The 13,314-nt window shown below is 38.2% G+C and overlaps 1 protein-coding gene across 1 annotated transcript in view; it reads left to right on the forward strand.

The window, feature by feature from the left end:
• GPR98 (G protein-coupled receptor 98) overlaps window positions 1-13,314 on the forward strand; it is a 543,192-nt gene that overhangs the window by 237,233 nt on the left and 292,645 nt on the right. The window contains exons 80-83 of the mRNA XM_010831922.1: window positions 1,095-1,344; window positions 1,844-1,983; window positions 3,511-3,671; window positions 12,190-12,290. Of these exons, the coding sequence (XP_010830224.1) occupies window positions 1,095-1,344; window positions 1,844-1,983; window positions 3,511-3,671; window positions 12,190-12,290 (652 nt within the window). The remainder of the gene's footprint in view (window positions 1-1,094; window positions 1,345-1,843; window positions 1,984-3,510; window positions 3,672-12,189; window positions 12,291-13,314) is intronic.

A 13,314-nucleotide genomic window follows, 5' to 3' on the forward strand; every position in this document is an offset into this window, starting at 1 on the left:
TTCCTTTTTTTTCTCGAATCTTCTATTTAAAATTCTCAACTCCATTTCCCAATTTAGCCTTGATGAGGTATTTGTACGCATGATGCAATTATATATACTCAGCATCACTTATGGGCCATCTCACTTACTTTTATCCTACTCTTCTCCATATTTTTTCAGACAGGTTTCACTTAAGATTTATCTTTGTGTCTTTTCATTATTTGCAGACATGATGCATCCACAGAAAAACATCTATCAGATTTTTTGGAGGACTGGTTACAAAATACAGACTCACAGAACTTCTAGCCTCCCCTAGGCAAGGATTTTTATTTAGTAAGGATGGGATGTAATGTAGAAATTTGTTTGTTTGTTTTTTGGCTAGGCCACTCAGCTTACAGGATCTTAGTTTCCTGACTAGGAATTGAACTCATTTGCCCTGCATTGGGAGCTCAGAGTCTTAACCGCTGGACCACCAGGGAAGTCCCTAGAAATCTGTATTTTTTAAAGCAAGCTTCAAGGTGATTTCAACACACATTGAGGTTTAAAAAGCAGTTTCACTGATCACAGGGTCTAGTGCCTTGGGGTTGTTGTAAACAGAATTATTAAATGGATAAAGATCCTGTTCAGGGCCATTTCTTTTATCAGACACATGGTTAAATTAGAAATGCTCTGATGGCTCAGAAAAGGGTGAGGTGAACTTGATGAGAATTTGGCTGTAGATATATAAGCTTTGTGATACTCTTGATTATAAAGCAGAGAGCTTCAGTTGAATGGTGCATCCTTTCTCACCCTGGTGCACCCACGCTGATGTGACTAACACAGCAATAGACATTTTATAGCACAGATTCTGATGCCTGTGAAACAACTTTCAGAAACCCATGTTTTAGGTTAGAGGGGGGTTCAGGCAAGAGGATACAGCAAGTTCTGTGCGAAAAATCCTAGCAATTCACCGTAAAAGAACTGAAAGCACATTCTCTTTACTGCTTCTGGGTAGGCAGTGTCATGGTTGTACATAAAGAACAGAGATCCAGTGTAATGGATTTTTAACAAATGTGAGTGGATATACATATGCAAATACATGCCATTTTAGCAGAACCTTCGCTTTTCTGTCATAGAGGCAAAACCATCCTTGACAGCTGCCCGTATTTGTCCATACTGGCTCTTCACTGGTACCCTCAGCAGATCAATGGGCACAAGTTTGAAGGAAAAGAAGGTGATTATATTCGATTTCCAGAGAGGTTATTGGATGTTCTGGATGCAGAAATAATGGCCGGGAGAAGCACGTGTGAATTAGTCCAGTTTACAGAATATAGCAGCCAGCAGTGGTTTATGACTGGAAACAATTTCCATGCCCTGAAAAATAAGGTAATCTATCATTTAAAGAATTACGTAGTTGGAATCTGCTTTTTCCTTTGCAAACATGCTCCTTAGGATACATGTACTTGATTCGACTTATGGTAAGTGCTACATATGGTAAGCTAATGATGAAATATGTCCCATCTTTATGAGCTCTTTGTAGAATGTTTAGGCTCAAAAATAGTTGCAGATATTTCTTTCATGTTTTATTGAATGAAATGAGGAGTAGGTAAAAAAAAAAAAAAAAAAGCTTTCACTAAAGCTATATCCCACTCCTGATGAAGACTTAAAATGAAAATGAATATTGTCACTTGGAGACTGGTCAGTAGCTTTAGTGAGGTAGGTCTGCGGTGGGAAACCAACCAGATGCCCTGTATTCATAATGAAGCTAGCAATTAATAGTGTCAAAAGTGATGAGGAAAATGAAGCAAATTTCAGAATGGGAGATCCAGTCTTGACATTTAATTGGAAGATGTCATTACATTTCTGGCTCTTTCTGGCATTACAGGTATTATCTTTGAGTGTGAAAGGTCAGAGTTCACAACCCCTGACCAACAGCAATGAGATTCTCTATAGGATTTATGCTGCCGAGCCTAGAATTGTTCCTAAGACTCCTCTGTGTCTCCTTTGGAATCCAGCTGCTGCGAGGTACTTGTTAATAATTCTTTAAAATCAGATTTTGTTCCTTCTTCATTCTGGTACCATTAAGCCCAGTTTTTTGTACTGAATGTAGATGGTCTGGAGTGAGATTTTTAGACTGGAGAATCACCTCTACACTAAGTGAGCCAAAGCAGCATAGAAAGTGGTCCTAGCCTTGCGCAGGTGGCAAACGGAGCCAAAAACTTAAACGTGTGTATAACACATTACTTAACTCCTTTATTATTACAACTTCCGTGGGACTTAGCATGAGTTCTGCTCAATTCAGATAACCTTCCTGTGATTACAGGTTAATTTATTGAGCGTGAAGGAAATTCTTTTGACCCCTTTCCTCTGGACTTGTGGTTCTGGATCTGATGCTCTATGTCTGGAGGGATCAGCACGAATTCATAATTCTAATCCATATATGACTTGGAGCACATTTGGGAGTTAAAGCAGGCACAAGAAGAGGAAGAAGACAGTGACTCTTCCTTTGACTCTCCTTGGCCTTATGTTTCTGAGCAGTTCTCTCTCTGGGATCTCAGCCGAGGTTGTAACGTCAGGCATGGCTGGCCTAGAGAGTTTGGAGTTCAAATCAGTCACTAGATTCTGTTACTTTCAGCCACACAAACTAAAATTCTGAAAAGGTTCCACAGCTTAGTTGGGTAACCAACTGTCCTTTTCAAACACCAAAGTTCTGGCTAGTTTCTGGGAAAATAATTTTTCTTTGAAATTCCTAATATCTCAGCAAAGACTTTAAACCTAATACACAGATACTCTACAATCCTCAATGTATAATTACTCATGAATGTTTCAAGCTTGAATCCGCTGTTGGGATTAAGAAGTTTCATGTCCTTAGAAAAATAAGGGGATCAAGAGGAACTGTAAGTGACTACTCTTGAGCAGAGTAGTCCCTGAATAGTTACTGAGGGATGCTCAGAAGTTGTGGCATGTGACACTGTATTTGCTATAATCGTGACAAACTTTTGGTGCTTAAGAAGGAACCTTATAGAAGGAAACACCTGAAAGAGGCCTAGAAAACATGTATGTAATATAACTGGCTCAAAATCCAAATAGGTGGGGAAGGAAGTACTTAGACAAGCAAGTAATTTATGTGGTTCAAAATACAGAAGTTGTGTAAATGGGGAGGGGTGAGCACTGCAGATTTTTGGCTGTGTTGACCTTTTGGTACTCTTGAATGCTAGGGAAGAGTTCTTCCTGTTGAATACCTTGGGTTTGTTTGCTTCAGATGAGGTGGGGGCTAGTACTGCTGGTTTGAGAGGGCCAGCTTCTTCTATATTGGCAATGCTTTTGCAGGATTGGTTAATATTTAGGCTGCTGTTGAAGGTGTCTGTGGGATCTGCGGTTTCATGTCTTGGACAAGGTGTTCCTTTCAGTGTTTCTTTTTAAACATGTGGTCCGCTTCCATCTTGAGTAAAGAACACTTAGGATCAATAAATTATTTTTCCTTCAAAAGCTATCTCCACGCCTTAAGTATTGATGAAAGAGGAGTGGTGACGATTGTGTATTTTGCCCTAGCTGGTTGTCCGACAGTCAGTTTTGCAAAGTGGTTGAGGACACTTCAGACTACGTGGAATGTGCCTGTTCATACATGTCTGTGTACGCGGTCTACGCCCAGACTGACAACTTGTCTTCATACAATGAAGCTTTTTTCTCTTCTGGATTTATATGTATTTCAGGTGAGTTATAATATTTTTGAGCAAATAATTTAAAAATATTGATGAGAATAAAAGTTTTCCCAGGGTCCTTATACAGATGCAAATGTACTGTAATTCATCAACACTATGAGAAAATAAACTTTCTCATGGTCTTTTTTTTGGTTTTTGTTTTTAATTTTCTTTTTTTGGCTGCATTGTGTATTGTGTGGGATCTTAGTTCTCTGACCAGCGATTGAACCTGTGCCCCCTGCGTTGGAAGCATATAGTCTTAACCACTAGGCCAGGAAAGTCCCCTCTCATATCCTATTCATTGATTCATACAGCCATTATTTATGGAGGACCAACTTTGTACTGGGGATAAGCAAGAGCAAGATATAGCTCCAACTCATCAGCAGTGTTTATACAGTACAATGTGAGATAGAAGTTAGATAGTAAAAAAGAGTTAAAGTGGTAGTGTTGATTTAGGAGGCAGATTCTGCAATAGATAACGGGATTGCATGAGATAATATAAATAAAGCATTTTGTATTTTCATTAAAAAATAAACCTACCCCATGGATTGATTTGTATTTTTCGGTCTAGATGCTTTAAGTATATTCAACCACTATGTTAAAAGATAAATTTTCTTTCACCTTCTACATCTAGGTCCCATTTCTGGCAAGAATAGGAACTTGAGTAGGGTTAATGTCTGTCAAACGATTTACCTATAAGTAAACTTTGAACAGCTATAGAATTATTCTCATTTGCTGTTTTTACTTTATGATTGGGAGTCTGAGAATTCCTTACACTATATTTCTGTCCCCACCCTTACCAAATCTGTGTCCTGAGTCAGCTTTTACAGCCCTACAGCTGCTTTTATGAACAATATGCTACACAGAGAAGTGGGTGTAGGGTGACTGTGCCTGTATTCAAATCCTGGTCCTGCCACTGGCTAGTTGTGAGACCTGGGGCAAAACCTCAGTCTCCCCGCCCCAAATACATGATTTTAAATTGTGTTAGCAGGCTGGTAGATATACTAGCTCAGACAGTCTGCTTTAATGATGTTTGGTATGTAAATGTGATTATCATTGAATGCTTAGTGTGCAAACTATCCCCTAATAAACTTTATTGATTCGGAAAATTTTGTGGAGGTAGAAGCATGTAATTAATTATTCTTCTTTGTCCTGGTTATTAAAATCTTTCCACTGGAATTTAATATTCTTCGTCCTAGTTCAAATATTTCCACTGTAGTTTCACTTTATAAAGTTATACATTTTCCTTAATGTGTCTTAATTCTAAACCTTAGATTCAATAGCAGATGTTAATAATTTATTATTCTTAATAACATCTTCCATAAGAATGATGGTTCTTGCTTAATAGATTCTTCTAGCTTCCAAAATCAGATGGCAACACCCTATTTTATTTTGATGCAATCTATTTAGAGAAATTTCATAGACTGATGAAATAGAACCAAAAGGTACAATGCTGAAATAAAATCTAGATAATCATCTCAAACAGAGAGACCTAATTCTGAGTGCTAATATGACCCACAAAAATCCCTCGCTTGTTCTACTCAACATCAAAGCAAAGAATTTTACAAACTAAAGAGAGAATGTTATCTTGATTTTTTTAGAAGACTAGCAGGACTTTAAGATATTTTCTGAGAGAACTGTTAATAAATATATATGTTTGCAACTCACTCTTAAAAAGGCTAAATGGATTTGCTCATGTATTTGAAAACCAACATCCAGATATTAGTCTCTACCTTATTATTTCTGACTTGGAGTCACATTTGAAATCATCAGTGTTCTCCCCCTCTGTTCATGACGTTTTGTAACGTGGATTGCATGATTGGTGGTTCATGAGGAGCTTCTGGCTTTGTGCTCCGTTTCAGTTTCTGGGGAGGCTGATATTGCACTCCTCAGAGGGCCCCCAGAAACAAGGCGAGAGATTTTTCCATATTTTACATGCACATGCTCTCATTTAAGTCAGGACACACCAAATATCCCTTTGAATTTGGGAGCACTCTAACTCTTTTCTTGAAATGTGGCAACATGCAGTCAAATAGGAATTAAACCATTGTTTAACAAAAAAAAAATTAAGATAGATCACAGTGTATCTATTCTAATTCTGGTTTACAGTTCTGGTTACTCTACTAGAGCAGAGCAGTTGAAATGATCCAAGTATGTGTAATGGGGATATAAGCCAAGAAGTTGAGTAATCCTCAATTTGGAAAGGTGAAAGGTTAGGATATATATCTGTGACTTTTAAAACTGTAAACCAGTTTATCAAATTGCAAGGAATTAAACTGAAGTTATCCATTGAAACTAAAAACTATAGAGAAAAGTAAATGACTGTGCACATAAGTGTAACGTTATGGGACTCACCTATAGCTTCAGGTGACAATGCCATAATCTTATAGTTACTAAGGAACCTAAGCGTGCTTCTTACTATTTGGAGAATAATGTCAAGGAAACCTGCTCTGCTTCCCATCACTGTTGACGCTGGCCTGTCAAAGGTAGACATCTGATTAAAATCATCCTGATTTGATTCTGGGTACAATTCGTATGGCCTCATGGGCTTAATGAGACCCCTACATTCCAAAATCCACTTCGTCATTAATACCAGTATGTGAACTCATTCATGTTTGATGTACTTGTAGGAGAGTCTGCTATTTTGAAGTGCTTTTAAACTGAGATTAGACTGCAGATCTCACATTTGTTTCATTTTTTTTTTCTTTTTGTTCTCTGTGGTGGAGAAATCCTTTAACACATTAGTCAAAGTAAAACTATCCCTTTTAAATAACTAATAGTTTTATTTACTCTATAGATTACTAAGTATATAAATCCCAACACATTGTCATTTTTTAAAGTAGATAACAGGAAATAATTGTCTGTAAATCGCTAAATACCTAGGTATACAGGATAAATAAATCAGCACCCGGGAGAAATATCAATAACCTCAGATATGCAGATGACACCACCCTTATGACAGAAAGTGAAGAGGAACTAAAAAGCCCCTTTGATGAAAGTGAAAGAGGAGAGTGAAAAAGTTGGCTTAAAGCTCAACATTCAGAAAACGAAGATCATGGCATCTGGTCCCGTCATTTCATGGGAAATAGAAGGGGAAACAGTGGAAACAGTGTCAGGCTTTATTTTGGGGGGGCTCCAAAATCACTGCAGATGGTGACTGCAGCCATGAAATTAAAAGGCGCTTACTCCTTGGAAGGAAAGTTATGACCAACCTAGATAGCATATTCAAAAGCTGAGACATTACTTTGCCAACAAAGTTTCGTCTGGTTAAAGCTATGGTTTTTCCTGTGGTCATGTATGGATGTGAGAGTTGGACTGTGAAGAAGGCTGAGCGCCAAAGAATTGATGCTTTTGAACTGTGGTGTTGGAGAAGACTCTTGAGAGTCCCTTGGACTGCAAGGAGATCCAACCAGTCCATTCTGAAGGAGGTCAGCCCTGGGATTTCTTTGGAGGGAATGATGCTAAAGCTGAAACTCCAGTACTTTGGCTGCCTCATGCAAAGAGTTGACTCATTGGAAAAGACTCTGATGCTGGGAGGGATTGGGGGCAGGAGGAGAAGGGGACGACAGAGGATGAGATGGCTGGATGGCATCACTGACTCGATGGACGTGAGTCTGGGTGAACTCCGGGAGTTGGTGATGGACAGGGAGGCCTGGCATGCTGCAATTCATGGGGTCGCAAAGAGTTGGACACGACTGAGCGACTGAACTGAACTGAACTGAAATCAGCACAATCCAGAGTTCTTTGAAGCATGCTTATTATTTTGTTCAGGTTTATTAAACTGTAAGGGCTTCCAGGGTGGCTCAGACAGTAAAGTATCTGCTGCAATGTGGGAGAACTGGGTTTGACCCCAGGTTGGGAAGATGCCCTGGAGAAAGGAATGGCAACCCACTCCAGTATTCTTGCTTGTAGAATCACATGGACAGAGGAGCCTGGCAGGCTACAGTCCATGGGATTGTAAAGAGTCAGACACAGCTGAGCTACTAACACTTTCATTATACTGTAAGAATATTCTAGTTGTGCCTTTTATATTTTATAAGCTGATATTTTGATAGTTTTTCTAGAAAAAAAAAAACTTTATTAGATGCCACCCATTCTTTTCAAATTATTTTTGAAGGTGAGATATTTTCTAAATTTCTGTGTGACATTCACCCCAAAATATTAAGTTCATATTCACAGTAATCATTGTCCTAAGTTAGCCATTTTCATTATGGGGAGAGTATATCAAAAGTTTCATTCTATCAAATAGGTAGTTATTCACAAGAAGAATAGAGAAAGATGTGTAAGAGTTTAAAAAAAATTAAGTAGTTTGAAGGGGTAACTGCAGGTGATAGAGAAGTCAGAGAGCTTTGTCTAACTCTGACATGGCAGAAAAATGTAGAATTTATCTTGCTAGGTACGCGTAGCTGCGTTGTGTAGCATGACCCACACTGCACATAACCGAAGACAAGTCAAATATACTAAATAAGCAGATTTAGTTCCAGGATTGATTAGTTCAGCACCTCAGTGGCATCCTCAGGGGCCCAGCCTCTCCTCATGTCTCTGTTTTGCTCTCCTCAAAGGTTTTCCTTTTACTTTCTCCACCTCGCCTCTGCATGGTCTTGAGCTGGCTGTGGCAGCTCTGAACTTCCCACAGCTATGTCTGGGCTTGCCAAGAGAAAAGCGCTTATTTGGATCCTGTTTTAAGAGCCATGAAAACTGTGCTGAAAACCACCCAGTGTTTCCCCTCACATCTCTGACCAGAACTGTGTTATGTGACCTTTTATAGACAGTCCCTTTACAGTCTGACACACCGTCTCCAGTCAGTGTTTCTCCGATGATGGAAGTGTTGTGCCCTCTTCAGGTGGTGGCTACTGACCACATCTGGTTATCGAGCCCTTGAAATGTGGCTAGAACAGTTGGGACCTGAATGTTTCATTCTATTAATTCTAATTAGTTAAAATCTACGTGGCCCTGTGTGGCTATTCTACTGAACTTCACATGTTACCCGAAGGCTGGTCTCCTGGTAACCTCTCCCCCTGGAGTAAATCCTTCCTTCTAATACACAGAACTTGTGTCCTGTCAAATGTTGCATATGGACTTTTGTTCAACCTAGTAGACTTTTCCGGATTGACAGTTTTGTTTTCCTATCCTTAGCTTAGTAGCTGTAATCCAGGGGCATTGTGTGGAAGGGAGGGTTGAAGGAATTTGGGAATTAGTAGAGATGAGCAACAGAAATGTTAAAAAGGTGATAGTTACAGCCAGCATTAGGTGGAGGAATAGAAAAATCCTAAGGTAACAGGTGAGTATTTGATTTAATAATTTAGCGGTCATTTGGTTTTTCTTATGTTTATCTATAGAGGTGGCGTTGGTGATAAAGAACCCGCTTGCCAGTGCAGGAGACATGGGTTTGATCCCTGAGTCAGAAAGATCCCCTGGAGGCGGGCATGGCAGCCCACTCTGGCATTCTTGCCTGAAGAATCCCCTGGACACAGGAGCCTGGTTCTTTCTTTTCACAAAGAATCAGACACAACTGAAGTGACTGAGCACACACGCATAGAGGAGACAGAGATACATAAGAAAACAATATAAAATTTATAAATATTTTAAAGCAATTTTCATGGGGAAAATGTAATGTTTGACTTCTGGAGTATAAACTTTAGTTATTTTGAAAGTATATCTCATTCTTAAGGGATACCAAACAAGAGTTGTTTGCTAGATATGTATGTTCATATATAAACATTGCACGTATTTATGCACATACGGACATTCAAATATTATATAGACAAATAACAAGAGCTTTGGTCCTCTTTGGTACTAACAAAAGAATCTAGCTGTTCTTTAGAGTTTTTCTTATCTAAATCAAAGATTATCAATGTTATTATTTTGTTAAGGGTAATTTATCTTCCCTCTTACTGTCTAATCATATAGAAAAGTCATTTGTGTTAGTAAACTGATAAATTTTTTTTCCAATGAAGTCTGTAACCTACATAGTACTAGGGAAAAAAAGTAAATGAAGATTATTCAATTAGTTACATGTTTGTTTTTCTGCCTAGTTGCCAAGGAATCAATCTCTAAGAAACTATTTAGAGATTACTTTGAGGTAATACCTGGAATTGTTATGCTTTATTTTTTAGAATTCCTTTTAGAATTATAATTTTTGTACTATGTAATTTATATATTAAGGAAATTTAAACCAAAAAATAATTGTTAGTTTAAAAAAATCTGGCTTGTATACTTAAATTTTGTATGCTAAATATAGCTCTTCAATATCAGACGAGAAAATAAAAGGTAAATACTTAGTCTTTAGGAACTCGGTAACCAAAGTATTTAATTCTTTACATCTAAGGTATTCAGTAACTCTCCCAGGGTCAGCTGAGGCCAGGCTGCTTGAGGCTTTTTTCGCTGCGTCCTTTTTTCCTAAATAAAACAAGCGCTTAGATAACATCATACATAGTTACAGGCTATCAAAATCCAGCCCATTTTCCTGCCCCTGGCTTTGAGTCCTGGACTGCCACAGGTGTCATGCTAGCATTTTTAATTAAAGCTTAGTAGACTTAATTAAATATTCTTGATCTGGTCAAGTTTAAGGGTACTAAATTTATATCACGAAATGGGAGTATAATGGAGAATTACCAAGTTAGGGGGAAAGGCTGTAAATAAGCTCTTTTTGGGAACTAGCAAAAACAGTTGATTCAGGAGTATTTTTCCTTTGCCCATCACAAATCCCCTAGCCTCATATTGTTACCATCCACCACGGTAAGCTCGCAGAAAAGCAGCCTACATGAAATGAAATTTGCAAGGCCCTGCTTTTAAGTCAGTGTATTACACACACAGACATACACACACACACTCTCTCTCTCTCTCTCTCTCTCTCTTACACACTCAACTTGAACTTTGAGTTTAAGGTGGCTCTGATCCTCATAGAAATGCAAAATGTACATTAGTGAGTTTGGAGCAACAGCTTCAATAGTTTATAAGCTGTCTAAGCAAAGATGCAGTTTCTGGGTATACTGTATACCTTTGTGGGTGGATTTGGGAGGCACCCTCAGGACCTGCACACCTGTCCCAGAACGCCTCATGGCAGCCTTCCAAAAAAATGGATTACTCCAGATCTCTTGGCCAAATTTCTAGGCCGAAAGCCTTGACTAATGCAGAGCCTCACTTCCTGTGTGAAACTTTGTCTACCTTTTGCAAACCTAAACATACTGAGAGCTTTTCCCGAAAGGACTTCTGAGAGGCATTTCTGTGCTGACGAGTAGTCACAGACCCCACGTAGGCATTTTGCAGCTGCCCAGTCAACTTATGCCGACATGTGGTGTATGTTCCATCGCTTCAGAAAAGATAATGAGGAAACAAAATAAATGCAGCTTCTCCCGTTTGCCAGGGGGGCATTGATGAATGAGATAATGCGTGCAAAATACAGGGCAGAGCAACATACACAAGCCAGTTGTTATGCGTCAGTACTTCCTAGACAAAATAACCCTACAAAGGATGAGAGTAGAGTAAAAGGCTTAAGTGATAAAGCAAATATGTTGCTTTATGCAGCACATTTAAATTTTTTAAAGTCAGGAAATCTTTTAAAATATGTATACATTTAAAACCTAATAGTGGGGACTTCCCTGGCAGTCCAGTGGTTAAGACTTCTTCCAATGCAGGGGGTGTTGGTTCAGTCCCTAGCTGGTGAGCTAAGATCCTGTATCCGTGGCCAAAAATCCAAAACATAAGCAATATTGTAACAAATTCAATAAAGACTTTAAAAATGGTCCACATACAAAATCTTAAACTAATATTAAATTTATACAAATTGCAAGATAAAAAATGTATGGGTTATTCCGGAGATTCTAATTATCCCCTTGAAGTAGTGTAGGTAGGTGAAGTTCAAGTAGATTCAAAAAAAATAAGAATAATGTTTTTCACACCACTTAGAAATATAGATATTTAGGTTAAAAGCCATCTTGGTGGGAAAGAACACATTTTGTTCCTGGTTTTGGCACCTAGGAGTGTAAGGTAGCTTTTAAAATTCATAATCACCACTTGTGTAATTGCCTAACTATTCTTAGTAGATAAAAGGGGTAATTACCAAACTTGAGTTCTGGTAGCATCAATCCCAACTTTATGCCTGAAAAATTCACCTATTCACCTCCACAAATATATCTATTTAGCCAAGGCACCCATTCTTAGAAAATTTAGATTGGAATTTGATTCTTCTCTTAAGCAGTAATACTTGTCTGATGGAAACAGAAAACCAAAAGTTTAATGGAATTATTAATCAGCTTAATTTGTGCTTTGTTTTTAGTAGGGATGTAAACAAGTTGATATTTGAAATGTAAAGTTCCCCGTTGGGCTTAATTGAGAAGTGTGAGGATTTTATTTGTCTGGTCAAGTGGAGTGGGTTGAAATTGAAACATGAACGTCCCCAGAGATATTGTGCTACGCGACCTTGTATTGTAAGCACAAAGATACGGTGCTTACCTTCTCTGAATATTTAAGCCTGCTCCTTTTTGTTCATGGATTGTAAAACCACACGTGGGCTTTTTTGTTTCTACAGGTCTCTGCCTGGCTGTTCTTTCCCATATCTTCTGTGCCCGGTATTCCATGTTTGCAGCTAAACTTCTGACTCACATGCTGGCAGCCAGCTTAGGTACACAGGTAGGAGAGCGTGGGATTTCCCACTTTCATGCAATGTTCATTTCTTCTTCTGTGATCCTTGAGCTGAGTATATAAGTAAAATTTAATCTCACCCTAGTTGAAATAAGCTTGCTTAGTTTTGTAGTGGAGAAGGATGAGGAAGGAGACCCGTAAGAGCAAATGAGAGTATCAGGTCTAAGCAGTGTAACAGTTTTGAGCTCCTTTATCTCTTCTACAGATAATTACCTTAATATCACCGCTTACAAAGAAAATTGCTGCTGCTTATTAAGAAGCATCATGTTGGCAATTTATACATGTAAATATATTGTAAATGTATATATAATGTTTATATTAAAATTAGCACATTTTAGTTTAATCTGAATAAAATATGCTGTGTTACAGATCCTTTATATGGAGGTCATTAAAATGATACACATTTTAAGACATCTGGATAATATATTTTGCTTTATTTAGTATTATAGAACACAATTTGGTAGAACTTTCTTTTTTGAAAAGCTGTCTATGGCAGAAGAAATAACGTGAAAAACACTGAGTCATTCATTAGCATGCATTTTAAGCCATATAGTTTTTAAAGCCCAGAAGGCAGATCGAGATGAAATTAAATGCCTTTTCTGTCCATAAGGTACTCACAGTCTAAAACAGTAGATGTGTGTACAGATAACTCTGATGCAGTGTGATAAGTGTAAACAGACTGTGTGTGAAGATACATGAGGACTTAAGTTTTCTGTGAAGGTTAAGAAAGTCTTCCTAGAGGAGGTGATATTTGGGCTGAGCTCAAATGAAAAGTTCCTGCAGCTTCTTGATTAGCAGTGAGATGGGCATAGACGTAAGTATAAGTAAACATGATCCCTTCTACTTGAAGGCTGTAATTGCAGTTCTAGATTGTAAGAATACACTATATAGTGTTATTATTGAGAGAACTTGGCAATGCTATTTTATAAAATTTCCTCTGTTTTGGATGGTGGGTGCACTTCTAGAGTGCAGAAAATGCTATTTCCTGATTCTTTGCTAGTGTATGCATGAT

The sequence above is a fragment of the Bison bison genome, unplaced genomic scaffold, assembly GCF_000754665.1.
Source record: "Bison bison bison isolate TAMUID 2011002044 unplaced genomic scaffold, Bison_UMD1.0 scf7180017864533, whole genome shotgun sequence".
Classification (NCBI taxonomy): Eukaryota; Metazoa; Chordata; class Mammalia; order Artiodactyla; family Bovidae; genus Bison; species Bison bison.